Source organism: Suillus fuscotomentosus (genome assembly GCF_016647785.1).
Source record: "Suillus fuscotomentosus strain FC203 chromosome Unknown F5891scaffold_42, whole genome shotgun sequence".
In the NCBI taxonomy this organism is placed as follows: Eukaryota; Fungi; Basidiomycota; class Agaricomycetes; order Boletales; family Suillaceae; genus Suillus; species Suillus fuscotomentosus.
Window position 1 is genome coordinate 155,934 of NW_024539554.1, and position 14,594 is coordinate 170,527.

The window sequence follows — 14,594 nt, forward strand, 5'->3', positions numbered from 1 at the left end:
GGACGTTTGATATAAAGTGTTTTTCTGCGATGTTCCATCGGGGAACCACGCGTAGAGTTTCGCAGGACACGGACATCATAGGCTCTGCAATAGGTCATGTAGACCATCGGGATGGCTTAATATTGGGAAAGTGGCATCCGAGAGCTGATGGAGGCTTTGCAAGCACAATATGTCATTGATAATTCTCTTCGTCGAGAAACTGTTTTCAAATGTTTATGTGTCATCTACGTGAAAGCGGATTCACTCACATTGTCGATGTGAGCGTCATTCGGGTCTGCGCTCGAAATGAAACTCGAGTTTAGTGTAGAAGCCTTGAGAACCTTGTCACAGAAGGAAGTCATGCAATCCCTGAGGCCTGAAGTTGGGGAAGATTCAGCAGATGGCTGCAAATAGTATGAAAAGGGGCCTACGTGGCAGTGCTCGACAAACAGACGGAACGCCCCTTCCGTGAGCCCTGTACGATTCCTGGAGAGGTATTATAGATACCACAAGATGAGGAGAAAGAGCAAGTGCCTCGGCCCATTATATCGCAGGAAGAGATCTTGACCAACACTCCACCTCCACACAACCTCATTACTTTATAGTGCGTCAGGGATGGCCTGTATAGATTCTTGATCGAGGAAAACGCGACTATAATCTGACTGGTATATTTGGGTCTGCATTCCAGCTCACCTCCTTCTTCACCTTCAAGACGAGCGTGATGTTCGCTTTGAGGGATCGAATCTTGTGTCCCCTGAATTATCAGTTTTCCTCTCTGCGGTCTGCGGGTGGGGTTACGTTGCCGAAGATGGTTTCAAAACGCTTGCTTTGAGCTATGAAGGTGGGCAGTTTCTTGGTGCACTTTCGGTCGCTGAGTGAATCCTTGAGAGTGCATGCACATGTGCGTGAAGGTGCTTGTTCAAAAGACCGGTTTTGAGTTGGGACGTGTGTGACTCGGAGTTGTGTCGACGGGTCAGTTCGTTGATGATACTAGCGAAGGGTTTTGATGGAGTAGAGGGTTCTACGCTTCGGAACTTTGAATAACAGGGGAATGTACGCGTCAGTTCTCGCGCTTCGTTCTTGATAACGTTGTTGAAGAGTTGTTTGAGTGCAGATTTCTGATGGGAAGTATTGCGAAAGCGCGCCCCTTCGTTAGGAGTGATCTTGGTAGGTCATGTGTGTCGCTGAAGACTCTCCTCGCGCTACTCTCTTTGCCTGTGATTCGAATGTGCCCTGCTGACCATCTGATCATCATCTTTCTCCCGTCCACTTCTGGTAGGATTGCCTGCAGATCGTCTCAACGAGGTAATGACCGGGTTTTGACTGAAAGGTTGTCGTAGACCCGATAGCAGCTTGGTTATCCCCCAGGGTCATGGTACATGGCTTCCTCTCCTCTCGCCTCTTTTACCGACTGTACTGTAGGATAAATGCATCAACGAAAGCATGCACTTCCTGTCAAATGCAGTGGACAAAGCGTTGGTTGATTCTGGTAAGACGCAACGGCCGCGCACATTAACTCAAGGACCTCGATTGCAACTGATACACATACCTGAGGATTCCGTCCTTCTTCAAACAAAAAGTGGAATTGACGATAAGCTGATTACTTGTCACATTTGTCTGGCTGTCTTGACAGACTGACATATCAAGATGACGAGCGCGTCAATGAGCACCTTTAGGCAGACATCAAACCGAACGGCACGGTTCCAAATGAGTCCAAACTTTGAAACAAACCAGCAGAAACAATGGCGCTCGCAGAACCGATCCCGAAAGAGATACGAAAGATGGATTAGATTGTCCACAGATTAGGGAAAGCTCTGGGGATTGATGAGGCGGAACAGATTATCAGGACCGGAATTGTTCAATATAAGCCTGATCTGAATCGTAGCTTCAATAGCATAATCTTGCTAATGAAAAAGACCCGTCTCCGAGTCGCTGGCACCGCTCCTCGCTAATGCCGATCTGTTAGGTTTGGTGTCGATTTTAGGTGAAGGGACGATGTGCCCACTGCCCACCTGGAACCTAGTCATTTGATGGTTTGCGAACAAAGGAATGTGAACTTGAAGGTCTAATGCACTAAAACATGTAGCCTAAGTGTTCGCAACCAGCGCACTCGGCTGACAGATGGAATGATTACTTTCAGAAACAACGATTTGCATGTGTGTCCAAAGTGAAGGGCGTGCTTACGAAGGAGACGAGGTTTGGGAGCTTCGAGATTCGACGAGCTTTCCCCCACTAGCCTATTAACGTGGGAGTCGGGAACCAGGAGTACTAGTCATAGTCCAGCTAATATGCAGCACGTCAAACAAGCTATGATGTGCACATGAATTAATAACACAGATATACAACATCAGTCAAGCATGTAATCGGCGTCCGTTCCTTTCTGTGCTGTGCGATGGTATAGTAGCCGTATGATGGAAAGATGTACAGAGAGCAGTGCAAGTGGTGTGTACAAAATAGGCACAGTGACAAAGGGGATGCGATGAAGAAACAAGATATATCAGGATGACAACGAAACATTTTGAGTGAAAATAAGGAATCTATGGTGTTCTGTCGACAGCACCGCGGCTTGAAGGCGGCCTCGAATTGCTTGTATATCAGGATCAGTACTCATCGGTACCTAGGTCAAACAATCTTACGTTTCTCTAGATGGTTTAGGCCAGTCCCAAACTTGACTGATCCAGCGAGCCATAGGCACCTCTCGCTTCATGATGGTGGTTATCCAAGGATGAGACAACATTCCTCCCGGTGTAGGACGAGTTTGATGGTCAATAATCAAACTGCGGCAAACGTTGACACGACGATACGCAACAGGAGACTGGACAAGAGCTTACGTCTTTCGAATAAAATCTTTCATCTCATCACTCCATACAATGTTGTCACCTTCCTCATCGGTCAGTTGAGGTGGCTAGAGAATAATTCTCATGTAAGCAAGATTTAACAACAGGCTCCAAGTACCTACCTGTCCCTGGGTAATATAGACAATCAGTTCAATGGAAGTAAGGTCTTCGGGAAATGGGTATCGATTCTGTACAAGTTCCAAAAGGGTGATTCCAGTGGACCACACATCAGCTCGGATGCTATATTCCTTTCCGCTGATGCGCTCCGGCTATAGTGACCATCAGTGGTGATGGATGTATGATCGAGGAACGGACGTACAGCCATGTAGAAACTAGTGCCAGTGAAGGTTCCGGCCATAGAGCGGACAAGCTCTCCGGAGACACCGAAATCACAAAGACGAACGACACCTTCACCAGTTAGCAGGATATTGGATGGTTTGATGTCCCGATGAATGGTTTTGAGTGAATGAAGATAATTCAGGCCTTGCAGAACCTGGTGAATGAATGAATATGGCTCAAATAAAAGAAGCTTCAATAATTACCCCTTCGGCTATACGTCCAGCGACTTTTTCGCTGATCCGCGCATTCTTCTCTTTGATTCGCTTTCCAACGGCTTCCAAGCTGCGGCCAGCGCAATATTCCATCATAACTTTGACTTCACTAGACGATGGTGACATATAGGCGCCATGAAAACGAATTATGTTGTGGTGTTTGGACGTCGCAGAGATTGACAGCTCGCGTTCGAGCTGTCTTAAAGGCGCCTCGCGAGTAGTAATTGTCTTGCGGGCCAAGATGAAGTTGTTACGCCGATCTCTGACTTTATGGACAGCTCCACCCTGACCTTCGCCAAGTCGTGAGAGGACTTCTAAAACACTGTCCGACCATTTATTAGAACCATAATTGGTTGATGTCTCTTCCGTAGGTGTATAGGTGTAGGACTCGATGGTGGTCTTGTCAAATTCAGCAATTAGCTGAGCAATGCTGTTATCGCTACTGTCGATAGGCTCGGGAGGACGTGGTGTTTGCACAGTCAAGTACGGCCGAACTGTTACGCCGCCTGGGTTCTCACCATCCAATCCAGGTGGAATGTGTGCAGGACCTTCATAATAACCTGCACTGCTGGTACCACTATCCAGTGCGAGTGGTAGATGAAGCTTAGGTCTTTGGTTAGGCCTCGGGCCTGAACTGAGAGCTCCAGGAATCTGAGGACGCGATGGACCTGGAGAAGAGCCCAATGGGGGAGATGATGAAGCAGATGAAGGGTGTAAAGCTGGCTGATCATGAGATATTTTGCGAATTGCCAATGGACGAGTCTCTGTTAGGATGAGCGGTGGTAGTGGCGATTGTGACCGGGGAAGGGTACGTGGTCCGATAGGACGAGAATGCGTCTGATGCATTTCTGAGTGACGACAATACGACGCGCTAACAAAGCGTAGTGACTCAGACAAGAGGAACAAAATGCCCATCCACAACCGTTTAATCCTCCATATGTTGTACAGGAAATACGTTAAACATGGCACTGTAGCCAAGTGGTTACGGCGTCACGTTTAGGTCAAGTGCCAATCCGTGATGGGAAACCTCGCGAGTTCGAATCTCGTCAGTGTCATGTTTTTATCATTTTTATCCTCGCTTATGCTTGTGGGTAACTTTTATCGATCAATCGCATGTGGACACATCACATGTGGATGCCATTGTCATCGTCCACAGCGACGACGGTATAAGATCTCACAACCTTTTTTTTAAAAAACTGTCTCGCCATCAGTAGTAACAATGGCTAACCAAGGCACAGCCTTATGCACCCCCCTGCCATCTCCCTCCAAACCTCGCTGTCGTCCAGCACCTCTACGACTACAAAGCCTTGGAGTTGATCCGAGTCTTCTAGTCGGCAAGGTACTAAGGAAACTGAGCCGCTCTCCAAAACATCCTACTTTAACCCTGGATTTCTCGGACAACACTACATTTCAAATTCTTGTTGATGGTTATGACCCTGTTCATAGGTGTGTATTCACCTCCGCTCGTGTCAAAAAAAATCCTCAACAATGTGCCTGGCAGAGGTCTTCCAAAGGAACTTGAGATGGACTCGTCCCTAGAGCAGCTTCTCACAACAGGGCAAGCGCACGTACAGTGGACGATCAAAGATTGTGCTCTCATAACCTTGACAGACAAGGCATTCGAGTCGAGAGAGAGGGAACAACGGTGGGACCAGAATCACACCGGAGTCGCATTTCGCTTCGTTGAAGACCAGATGTGGCATTGCGTATGGGCCACTCTGACGGATCATGACCGCGGCATATGCGTCTTTCGCAGCTACGACGACGTTTATATTGATCAACTACATCGTTTTCCTCGAAAACGTCGTGCGAACGTACCCGACTCTCCTATAGATCTTCGCTGATCCATATCACTGTCACATTGATCAAGTCCCCCTTAGCATGAGGTGTCTTATTTAAAAGATATTTACCTTCTGTCCACACATAAATCTTCAAGTTGCATCTGTACCACTACTGTATCTCATACACACCATCGGACTAGCGCACCGTGCAATTTCAAGGATGTTGATCATCTCATGGCCTCCGGGGAATTTTGCTTCTATAGCGCAGAACTGCTGGAAGTAGTCGCCAGTGTATACCAGATCGAAACGTCAACGAAAGAAGGCAAGCGTGATACCAAGTCGCCGGGTGACCATTTCCAGTCCACATTCGATCGGCGATCCACGCATCTAGCTATAAATTGTATTGCGCGCTCATGATCACACCATACCATTCCCGGTGTCTGCTGTGTTATGAAGACTGACAAATTCCGACGTTGCGTGCGATAGAAATGACATTCTAGATCTCTGCAAATTGCGATAGGCTGCGTGAACAATTTTTGCTATCAGAACAGTACCCGTTTGAAAAATCATACCTAAAAGGCTCTCTGATCTGCACTCATTGGCAGCAAGGGGGGTACCAAATTCAGTTGGCAACAGAAGGACATGTTCCGTCCATGCAAAGAACCGCACAATTGGACTAGAAGAAAATCGTCCGAACAACTGTGTTATCAGTGACGGACTAGTGCTTCCAGTTATCTCTAGCGTTCAGAGATAAGTAAAATCACCTGCCATCAGGGCCCAAATGAGGCAGTGTACGAAGACAAATGCCGGATCCTCTCAGAAATGGGGGCTAGTGGCCAGGCGCCACAAAGCACAATGTGCGGAAGTCGCTGACTTGAAAAAAAGGGACTCCGTCATGAAAATTCCTGCGGTCGGCAAGGAAAACTCGTTGCGAGATGGATAATAAAGCGATGCGGGGGGCGGATGGACGCAAAGTTCTAGCCCTGATGTTCGGAGCATGTCATCCTATAATGAGCGGCGTACATGCTGCAGCTGATAAGCCGGCGGCAATCTGCCTGTTTTATAATATAAGTTATGTCTGGGCTCAGTGGACGTAAGGCATGAGAGCGAGACCGGAGAGATGGATCGCTACGATCAATTGACTCGACAGACAGAATGACGGAACAGAAAGGGAGCTTGAAATCGACATAATGACAGGGAGACAAGATACAGCGTTATGGAGTTTCAGTAATCCCGAGGGTCATGGACTCATGGAGCTATAATTTGTATGGGTCATAGCCAAACGTAGAAGTATCTGACCGTGCACTGTTTTGACTGCGCTTCTCTAATCTGGCAAGAATACGCAGTTGATCCAATCCCATGGCAACGTTGCACTTGCCGTTAAGATGAAGGCATTGCAAAAACATGAGTGGGGTGAGATACAATGGGGCGCAGAATATGGGTTGTCAAGTCAGTTCAAAATATTTAGTTAATAATATGTACGTACGGAATACTTGACTGAAGGTATCTGAGCGCAAACATATACGGGCAGAAGTCCGCCGTGCTTATTTTGACATGATCATGATGAGACCCTGGCTTGGTGAGCCCTGGCGTGTTCGTAAATGTCCGGTGTCAATCAAGCAAGTGAGACGACAATTGGTTTATGATAGATAGCTCATCGGCAATTTGTATGTACACCAAGAATGCTTGCGTGACTCTCAGTCCTGAAACGTGTTATGGGACCACAAGGGCACAGAGCAAATTTGAGTTAAGTATAACCTTGTTTGAGATACTAGAAGGTTATGGATGAATCCCAGATGAGGAATCTTCCCACGGATGAGTTACTTTCGTCCCAACCACTTGCGGCCTTCTTCCGGACAACTTGCCCAACCAAAGTAATCTGCCGTCTTCATGTCAAATCCACCCGCTTCGTTTTCGTCTTCACGTGTCACTTTTGCGAGCCTGACTTATAGGAACCTTGGGACAGTCAAGAAACTCAATTCAGTCTTGTTTCCCATCAAGTACAGCGACAAGTTCTACCAGGATATCATAGCTCCCGAGGTCGAAGACTTCTGTCAGCTCAGTCCGTGTTATTCTTGCAAAGGTTCACAAACTAGCCTAACTTCTTTAAGTCTATTATAACGATGTCCCTGTGGGCAATATCTGCTGCAGATTAGAGAACAACAAAGATCTGTATCTCATGACTATGGGCGTTCTGGCAGTAAGTTATCCCGCTGTCAGTCGTGGCAAATGTGCAGACCCTTCCAGCCATATCGCTCCAAACAGCTTGGTTCTCAGGCCCTGAAACGCGTCATCAAGGCTGCTGCTTCTCATTCCAAACCCAAAATCAGACGTATATATCTTCACGTACAAGTCTCAAACACTGACGCCAAGAGGTTCTACGAGAGACATGGTTTCAAAGAAGCAGGCATCAAAGAGGATTACTACAAGAAGATTATGCCACGCGGCGCGTGGATATTAGAGAGGATCATTGATTCTGAAGACAAACAGGACCAGGAGAAGCCTGAATTGTGAAATTGCAACCACTGCTGCCACATCTGACCACGCTGTGAATGGTAACTTTCATTTAATGGACACATAAATATGTTAACGTGTTACATTGCAGTTTCACTATGCCAATCATTCCTTCCGGTACAAACTTACCTCAATGTTGAATATGATATTAGTATGTGGAGTAAATTGCAATCGAGCGATTGATGATTCTATATTATCAAGTTAGCTTTGCAAGTCACAACACAGCACAAAGCAAGTTACTAACAAACAACGCCATTTCAATTTGCATCTTCGTCATATCCACAATGCTTCACAAGCTGATCAAATGAATGAGATCATGATCTTCCGGGGGGTCAAATTCAATGGTACCTGGTGCCTTTTTAGTGCATCTTTCCTCGTGAATGTCTTTCCACAGCCTCCATTGCACAAAAATGGTTTCTCTCCCGAGTGTGTATCTCTGTGCCGTTTCAAATCATGCTGCCGGTTAAACGACAGCGCGCACATGTCGCAGGAGAATGGACGTGTGGGGGATGCTGGGTACTGCACTGCAGGCGCTATCGGACCATCAATGACGTACGGATGCGTGACGTTCGGTATTGTATGGCTGCGCGAAGGTCCCGCTGGCTGATATATCTGACCCGGTGAATGTGCCGGCTGGCGCATAGGGTAATCTTGTGGTGGATACATATGTTGCTGTTGACTGTATGGACTGACAGCAGCATTTGGGGGGTAGGGTTGTGATGGTGCAGCGGCATGATTGTTTGTTGTGTAGTGTGTGCTTGATGGTGGCATGGTAGGCATTGCATATGGTGAAGATGGCGCAGGGTGCGTGGACATATAGTTGCTTTGTGCCGCTGGGAAGCTACGCTGAACTGGTTGATAGGAAGATGATTGATGAGGGGGCTGCTGTTGAGCATTGGGTAGCCATTGGCTGCCCCGCGGTGGCTGATTGGGGGGACGTGGTGGCTGATTGGGATGGAATGTGTAGTTGTGGCGGTCGCTCATGATGTTCGTGCTCGGCTGGGTAGAATTCAATCTGGGGTAAATGTTGTGACAAGGACAGGGTTGATATGCATTTCCAGAGCCGCCCATATTTGTGAGTGTACGGTAACATTGCCGCGTCTCCGTTGGTGACAGAGACCTAACGGCGTAATTGTGGTCCTCACAGATCTTGCTACGTCTGTTCAGTCAAGATTGACGCTCTTTACGTGCCTGGGTTACTGTCCTGAAGCGGCTCTCAGGCTCTAGAGATGCCTGAATGACGCCTGTCTAACCAAACTTAGATTTCATCCGGCTTTTCCAAGCTTTATTTGCGAGGAAATCCTGGAATCTGCAGGTTTAATCAGGTACGCTGTCTGATCCATGGAGCTGTGGGGTCGCCTGCCAGGGATGTACTAATAGCAGCAATTAAGGACCTCCTGAATGATCTTTCAACCTTATTTGCTCTTCGAAACCGGCGACTCATGGGAGACCCGGGTCTGCTTCCGTTCAGGCTGGTCTGGTCAATCAATCGCGCTTTCGGATTCGCTGATTTGAACATTATTCATCAGATGTCATTACATAGCCTTGTTCTAATCTCGACGATATTCCCAGCTCCTACCGATCGGACCGTGCTGTGCGAGGTCCACTCTTGTGATGGGCTAATGCTCTGTACTTTCGACGCCCCAATGCTATGAATTCAAGATAGACCCAGAAGCCTGGATTTTCAGCTCCGCGCGCGTTCACGGACCCTAAGTCTCATAGCACCATATTTGCACAAGGGTGTATTCTCACCTGCAGCCCGGGTTTGTCTGTCCAGAGAGATAATGTCCAGGCACCCGTTTGAAAGTAGACACGAGCAAGATGTAATAATTTGCTAATGGTTTCATCTCCCAACGACAAAGACCCTCCGAATTTAACGCAGGGATGGTGACATGGTGGCGCGAAAAGGTCGGACTATCCAGGGCCAACTATGTCCCATCATTTGTAGCCTGTCATGACTGCGAGCTAGCTCGGTTCACTCAGCTACCTCTGAATATATCCGAATACCATTCACAGGGTTCAAGACCCCACGACACCCCCGACACATTCGCTTCAAGGTATACTTGGTGGTTATCTGCAACTATATATGCCTATACCCCGACATCGAGTACTTCTTTCTTTCGCCCCATCATCCATCCAGCAGCAGCAACTCCACCGACATCTACCACCATGTCCGTCCCAACGAGCTTGACAGACATCTATAACCCTCCCTCCCACCTTGGCCGGAGAAGTTCCTCCTATCGCCTACCCATGCGTTACCACTTGTGATATATCATACCGCCGTGCATCATTCTTCTTCCATATGTATCTTTTATCCCATCTATTGCTTTTTATAATTGCTATACATAAGTCTGCTTATAAATCCAAGTTTATTCCTTGATGAAGAATGGGCGTGGTGCTTACAAACTGAGCAGCACTCGGTCAATGCTTAAGAGTTAACAATATCATTATATTATCTAACCATACGACACCGCAACATGTGATAGGTATGGGTTGTATAAATGAGATGAAGAGCGCAGCACCAGAATGCCAGCCAGGGAAAGAACAAGATATCACGGGCGGCCGCGTGAAGCGCCGAGAATGATAAGGCGTGGGAGGCGAAGTGAGCAACGGGAGACTGGTAGGTCGCAATAGCAGAACCAGGTTAGCGGTCGCACGAGAAAGATCGTGGTCGAATGTGCAATACCAGGACCGTGGAAGGCGAGGAAGGATCTGCGTTGGCGTGCCAGGATAGTGAGAGGTTGCATGACGTTGCCCTTGTAGCGTGGAGACTGTGGCAGGTCGTGGCGGCAACACCGAGTTATAACAAGGACAAGAAAAGTCCTGGTTGGATGTGTTGGTGTGTAGCGGTAGGTGGCAGGAAGCTGCCCTAGTTGCGTCGATGGCAGCGTCGCACCATACTGCAGAATGTTGCTGGTATGGCACTTAGATGTTGGAGCCACGAGCGACGGGAGGTCGTAGTTGACAACGGCAGGGATATGGTTTGAATGCACGTGCGCGTTTACACCGTGGCTATCATCGTGGTCGACGACGAGGAAAAATAAGAAGAAAAAGAGTAGAGTATTCGGCCTACGTAGCCGCCAACGTCCTTGGGGTCCATCTCAGGGTCGACTGCTCGCACTTTGTGACGGTAATCGGCCATCAATGAGCTAGTGGACGCCGTCATAACAGGGTGCTCGACACTTTGACCCTGTACGTAGTAGTACGTACCTCCTAAGGAGATACTTGGTGGTCTGATCAAAACTTGAAAGATGGAGTAACTGTCCTTATGTGACTGTTCACGAAAGAAAGACCGATGATCGCCGTGTAGTTTAATGACATGGGTGGGTAATGCAGAAGGGCCTGCCGCCCATCACAAAATGCAGGGAGAACTGAAAATGACAGGAGGATACATAAGTGTAATCATATTTGAACAAATTCGACGTCGGAAATTAAATTACTTGTCGGACGTCAATCGAACGTCATGCATGCTCAACTTGAAACTTGCACAGCTACAGCCGCAATGTCTAAACGCGCCCAACCTTCGCCATCAACGTCCCAGCCCTTGAAGCGAGCAAAATTCGCTTCAGATCAGTCATCATTGAAGACTTTTTTCGGTTCCTCTCAAAGGCCTATCCTTCCGCCTAATCCTGGGGTAGAGAAGGGAAGGAATAATGCAGTACGGAAACAACTGAACACAAAGAAGATTGCTACACCAGATATCATTGACCTAACTTCAGATTCCGAACCTACGTTCAGAGATTGTGGACCTGAAAATGGTCTTTCTCAGGTTCAGGTTCAAGCTACCGCAGCTCCTCAAGTCGGCGATGTTGGTGGTTCGTCAGGGGCTATCCTACCTAGTAGATCTAATAGGCCTCCAAGGCGCCTTCCCATGAAAAATGACATCGCACCCTTGCCAAATTATCAGCCACTAGGAGTCGACCCTTGTGTTTATGATGTCCAGGAAAGTCCCTGGCCAGCCAATGAGCCAGCACCATATTCATTCCTCGTTCATGCTCTCGCCACGCTATCGGGAACACGATCTAGGACAATCATTCTCAACACCCTTGCCAACACGCTAAGGACTTTACTCAATTGGCATCGGCCATCCCTACTACCATCGCTATACCTCCTTTCCAATTGCCTGTCTCCTCCGTACTCTCCGGTCGAGCTAGGCATTGGCTCCTCGGTTATATCCAAGGCAATTCAAGATATCTCCGGCCTGACCTCCTTTGCGCTAAGACGGCTCTACAATTCATTCGGCGACCCCGGTGATGTTGCATTTGAAGCAAAGTCAAATGTTCGCACCTTGGTGCCTCACCCTCCACTAATGATCGTGGCTGTGTACGATTACTTATTGAAAATTGCCAACTCTAAGGGACAAGGCGCAGCCAAACAGAAGCAAGCCATCGTTGAGAAACTCCTTGTGGCGGCTAAAGGAGAAGAGTCGCGCTACCTTGTCCGTACCTTATCGTCGAATCTACGCGTCGGAGCGGTCAGGACCTCCGTCCTGACTGCACTAGCAAGAGCGTCGGTTTTGACATCGCAAACTAGTTTGGGAGGTCCCGATCGCGATCATTCGCTGTACCATGCCACCTCACAATCAATTTCCTCGGTTCAACGTGAGAAACTTAATGAGAAATTCATCCAGGCTGAAGCGTTGGTTAAAAAAGTGTTCGTTCAACATCCGAATTATGAGGATATCATAGCTGGTCTCTTCAAGGGTGGTTTGGATAGTCTTGACCTACATGTCCCTTTGACTGTCGGTAGGCGTTTCGCTCCCCTACTCTATGAACGACCTCATAAATCATTGATAGGAATCCCCTTGCATCCGACTCTGGGCTCTCCCACTCGGTCATTGGATGAGATATACGAGCGTTTGGAGGATCTCCCCTTTGCGGCAGAATTCAAGTATGATGGTCAACGCGCTCAGATTCATGGGGTACGAGGAGTGAATAGCGGCAATCCGTCTGTTCATATCTTCTCCCGTCATCTAGAAGATATGACCACTAAGGTGAGCTGTGCACTCTCGTAGGCGCGGGGCTACCATCTTATCGGCAAAAACTAGTATCCCGACATCGTTCACCTTGTTAAATGCATTTTCCAACAGCAGCCGCAGCTGCAATCTTTTATTATCGACTCTGAGATTGTTGCCATAGATCCATCTGACGGCGGCCTGAAGTCCTTCCAAGAGCTCTCGAACAGGGCAAGGAAGGGCGTGGAAATGAGCGATATCAAAGTTTCTGTTTGTGTGTATGCCTTCGATCTGATGTATATAGATGGTGAGGTGCGTACGTCTGATTGTGTGGCGACGATGTCAGTCGATGGTTATTTATGTCCCTCGACAGGTCTTGCTTGCACAGCCCTTTCGAGAGAGGCGCTCGCTGCTGAGGTCTCACTTTCCACCTTTCTTACCAAGCGACAAGGGAGCACGTCTTGACCACGTTGAAAGCTGTGAGAGCGATGCTGGCAAAGATGCTATTGAGGAGTTTTGGCAGAAAGCTATAGAGAGCCGCTCAGAGGGCCTCATGATCAAGGTGAGACAGCGTCTGGACTCTGATCGGCTGATCGGCATCACTAATGCTTACCTAGCTGTTAAGTAGTGACACTATACAAGATCGGATGCGAAAAGGAAACGGAAAATGGAAACCTTTGTCCGCGACTTACGAACCCGGTGTGTAATATTGAGCCGTTCCTTTATGCTGTGCTCTTAGTGAATCTGGACAGATAAACGAACATCTGCCTGGTTGAAGCTGAAAAAGGACTACGTCGTGGGTCTCGGGGATACCCTCGATATGGTTCCTATTGGAGCATGGCATGGGAACGGAAGGAAAGCAGGGTGGTGGAGTCCAGTTTTGCTTGCTGTTCGGGATCCCAGGAATGATTGCCTTGTTGCCGTTTGCAAGTGTATGTCCGGTAGGTGATATACATTGTAATTCATAATGATATGTTGAGATATCATTTGCTGCAGGATTTTCTGACTCGTTTTACAAAGTTTGTCATACAGTACGCCTTCGCAGGCTAACTTGCTTATCGCCACCTTCGTATCAGGAGATGGTTGCGTATTACTCAGAGGGGTCCGATAATTGTTCCAGGCAACCCCTCTGGGAAACTGATACAGGAGGTGCCAACATTATTTTTCGCACTAGTGTTCTTAGCTGATTGTTTTTTCAGGCTTCAGGCCCGACGTTTACTTCAGGCCCCATAAGGTGTGGGAGATACGAGGGGCAGAGTGAGTCTGCTACAAGCTGTCAGTGTTACAGACGAATATCTACTCACGCCCTATTTTTCCAGTATCACTTTGAGCCCTGTATCTCTAGCAGCATTGGGCTTGGTTTCCTCCTCGAGAGGCCTCAGTCTGAGGTTCCCGCGATTTATCAAGACTCGAGATGATAAATTGCCAGAGCAAGCCAGCACTACAGATTTTCTGGCTCAGATATGGAAAGACCAACAGGGGCAATCCAAGGCCACTGCGGGGGACGCTGATGATGGCGATTTAGTCGATATAGAGTCAGATTCAGAGGGAGTCGCCGGAGGAGCAGACGAGTCGGATGGTTGACTCCGAACCTTAAAGGTTTAGGTTAACATTCACTTATTGGTCAGGCTTTTGGGTAATCCCGCTTGCACGACTTCACACCACACTCATCACCGAGAGAGTATATACGGGGCAAACCCCAAACATCGTACAGTACTAATACTGTCCAACATTGGAACAATCAAAAACAAATCCAGAAGAAAGTAACCTTGGCACCATGCCAGCATATGCTAAATATTTATTCTGAACATACCATCTCCAACACGCAATTCAGTCGAAAGGTGGTTCGCCCGTCAATATGCTACGTTAGACGATACCAGGTTACAGTGCTTGAATAAATTAATTTATTACCGAACTTCCCAGAATTTCGGCATATTTTCGGTGAAATATATTTGCATTTGGTTTGTGTGATGTGTAT

The 14,594-nt window shown here is 47.8% G+C and overlaps 5 protein-coding genes and 1 non-coding gene across 6 annotated transcripts; 4 read left to right on the forward strand and 2 right to left on the reverse strand.

Moving 5' to 3' along the window:
• Positions 1–2,225: 2,225 nt before the first annotated feature.
• Positions 2,226–4,238, reverse strand: F5891DRAFT_1045374 (kinase-like domain-containing protein). Its single transcript, XM_041362244.1, has 6 exons — positions 3,359–4,238; positions 3,136–3,309; positions 2,939–3,085; positions 2,811–2,884; positions 2,616–2,756; positions 2,226–2,565 (listed from the first exon to the last, which is right to left on the reverse strand). Exons 1-6 carry the CDS (start codon positions 4,211–4,213, stop codon positions 2,517–2,519), a joined length of 1,440 nt encoding a protein of 479 aa, XP_041223555.1. The 5' UTR covers positions 4,214–4,238; the 3' UTR covers positions 2,226–2,516.
• Positions 4,239–4,331: 93 nt separating this feature from the next.
• Positions 4,332–4,422, forward strand: F5891DRAFT_t87. Its single transcript has one exon. It is a non-coding gene; the product is annotated as a tRNA-Leu (tRNA).
• Positions 4,423–4,586: 164 nt separating this feature from the next.
• On the forward strand, positions 4,587–5,211 carry F5891DRAFT_1191290 (uncharacterized protein; the record flags this gene model as incomplete). The annotated part of the gene is made up of 2 exons (XM_041367434.1): positions 4,587–4,813; positions 4,869–5,211. 2 exons carry the CDS (start codon positions 4,587–4,589, stop codon positions 5,209–5,211), a joined length of 570 nt encoding a protein of 189 aa, XP_041223556.1.
• Positions 5,212–6,958: 1,747 nt separating this feature from the next.
• On the forward strand, positions 6,959–7,691 carry F5891DRAFT_1045379 (N-acetyltransferase NAT13). Its single transcript, XM_041362245.1, has 3 exons — positions 6,959–7,210; positions 7,260–7,348; positions 7,396–7,691. The coding sequence occupies exons 1-3, from the start codon at positions 7,039–7,041 to the stop codon at positions 7,660–7,662; spliced, it is 528 nt and encodes a 175-aa protein (XP_041223557.1). The 5' UTR covers positions 6,959–7,038; the 3' UTR covers positions 7,663–7,691.
• Positions 7,673–9,168, reverse strand: F5891DRAFT_1174345 (uncharacterized protein). Its single transcript, XM_041365663.1, has 4 exons — positions 9,054–9,168; positions 8,011–8,987; positions 7,907–7,958; positions 7,673–7,850 (listed from the first exon to the last, which is right to left on the reverse strand). Exons 2-3 carry the CDS (start codon positions 8,731–8,733, stop codon positions 7,920–7,922), a joined length of 762 nt encoding a protein of 253 aa, XP_041223558.1. The 5' UTR covers positions 8,734–8,987; positions 9,054–9,168; the 3' UTR covers positions 7,673–7,850; positions 7,907–7,919.
• A 1,929-nt stretch (positions 9,169–11,097) lies between these two features.
• Positions 11,098–14,557, forward strand: F5891DRAFT_1045388 (ATP-dependent DNA ligase). The gene is made up of 10 exons (XM_041362246.1): positions 11,098–12,407; positions 12,459–12,655; positions 12,710–12,928; positions 12,990–13,178; positions 13,234–13,315; positions 13,369–13,557; positions 13,613–13,635; positions 13,693–13,765; positions 13,816–13,873; positions 13,936–14,557. The coding sequence occupies exons 1-10, from the start codon at positions 11,126–11,128 to the stop codon at positions 14,198–14,200; spliced, it is 2,577 nt and encodes an 858-aa protein (XP_041223559.1). The 5' UTR covers positions 11,098–11,125; the 3' UTR covers positions 14,201–14,557.
• The last annotated feature ends 37 nt before the right edge of the window (positions 14,558–14,594 follow it).

What these genes read in the sequence shown, in the direction of transcription:
- F5891DRAFT_1045374 (XM_041362244.1), bottom strand. Translation starts at nt 4,213, where the DNA reads ATGCATCAGACGCATTCTCGTCCTATCGGACCACGTACCCTTCCCCGG. An exon ending in GCACTAGTTTCTACATGGCT is followed by an intron (nt 3,086 to 3,135) that starts GTACGTCCGTTC and finishes TGGTCACTATAG; the next exon opens with CCGGAGCGCATCAGCGGAAA. An exon ending in CCTAAACCATCTAGAGAAAC is followed by an intron (nt 2,566 to 2,615) that starts GTAAGATTGTTT and finishes CTGATATACAAG; the next exon opens with CAATTCGAGGCCGCCTTCAA.
- F5891DRAFT_1045379 (XM_041362245.1), top strand. Translation starts at nt 7,039, where the DNA reads ATGTCAAATCCACCCGCTTCGTTTTCGTCTTCACGTGTCACTTTTGCG. An exon ending in CGAAGACTTCTGTCAGCTCA is followed by an intron (nt 7,211 to 7,259) that starts GTCCGTGTTATT and finishes AACTTCTTTAAG; the next exon opens with TCTATTATAACGATGTCCCT. An exon ending in TGACTATGGGCGTTCTGGCA is followed by an intron (nt 7,349 to 7,395) that starts GTAAGTTATCCC and finishes AGACCCTTCCAG; the next exon opens with CCATATCGCTCCAAACAGCT.
- F5891DRAFT_1174345 (XM_041365663.1), bottom strand. Translation starts at nt 8,733, where the DNA reads ATGGGCGGCTCTGGAAATGCATATCAACCCTGTCCTTGTCACAACATT. An exon ending in ATGCACTAAAAAGGCACCAG is followed by an intron (nt 7,959 to 8,010) that starts GTACCATTGAAT and finishes TCATTTGATCAG; the next exon opens with CTTGTGAAGCATTGTGGATA.
- F5891DRAFT_1045388 (XM_041362246.1), top strand. Translation starts at nt 11,126, where the DNA reads ATGCATGCTCAACTTGAAACTTGCACAGCTACAGCCGCAATGTCTAAA. An exon ending in TAGAAGATATGACCACTAAG is followed by an intron (nt 12,656 to 12,709) that starts GTGAGCTGTGCA and finishes GGCAAAAACTAG; the next exon opens with TATCCCGACATCGTTCACCT. An exon ending in CGTTTGCAAGTGTATGTCCG is followed by an intron (nt 13,558 to 13,612) that starts GTAGGTGATATA and finishes CATTTGCTGCAG; the next exon opens with GATTTTCTGACTCGTTTTAC.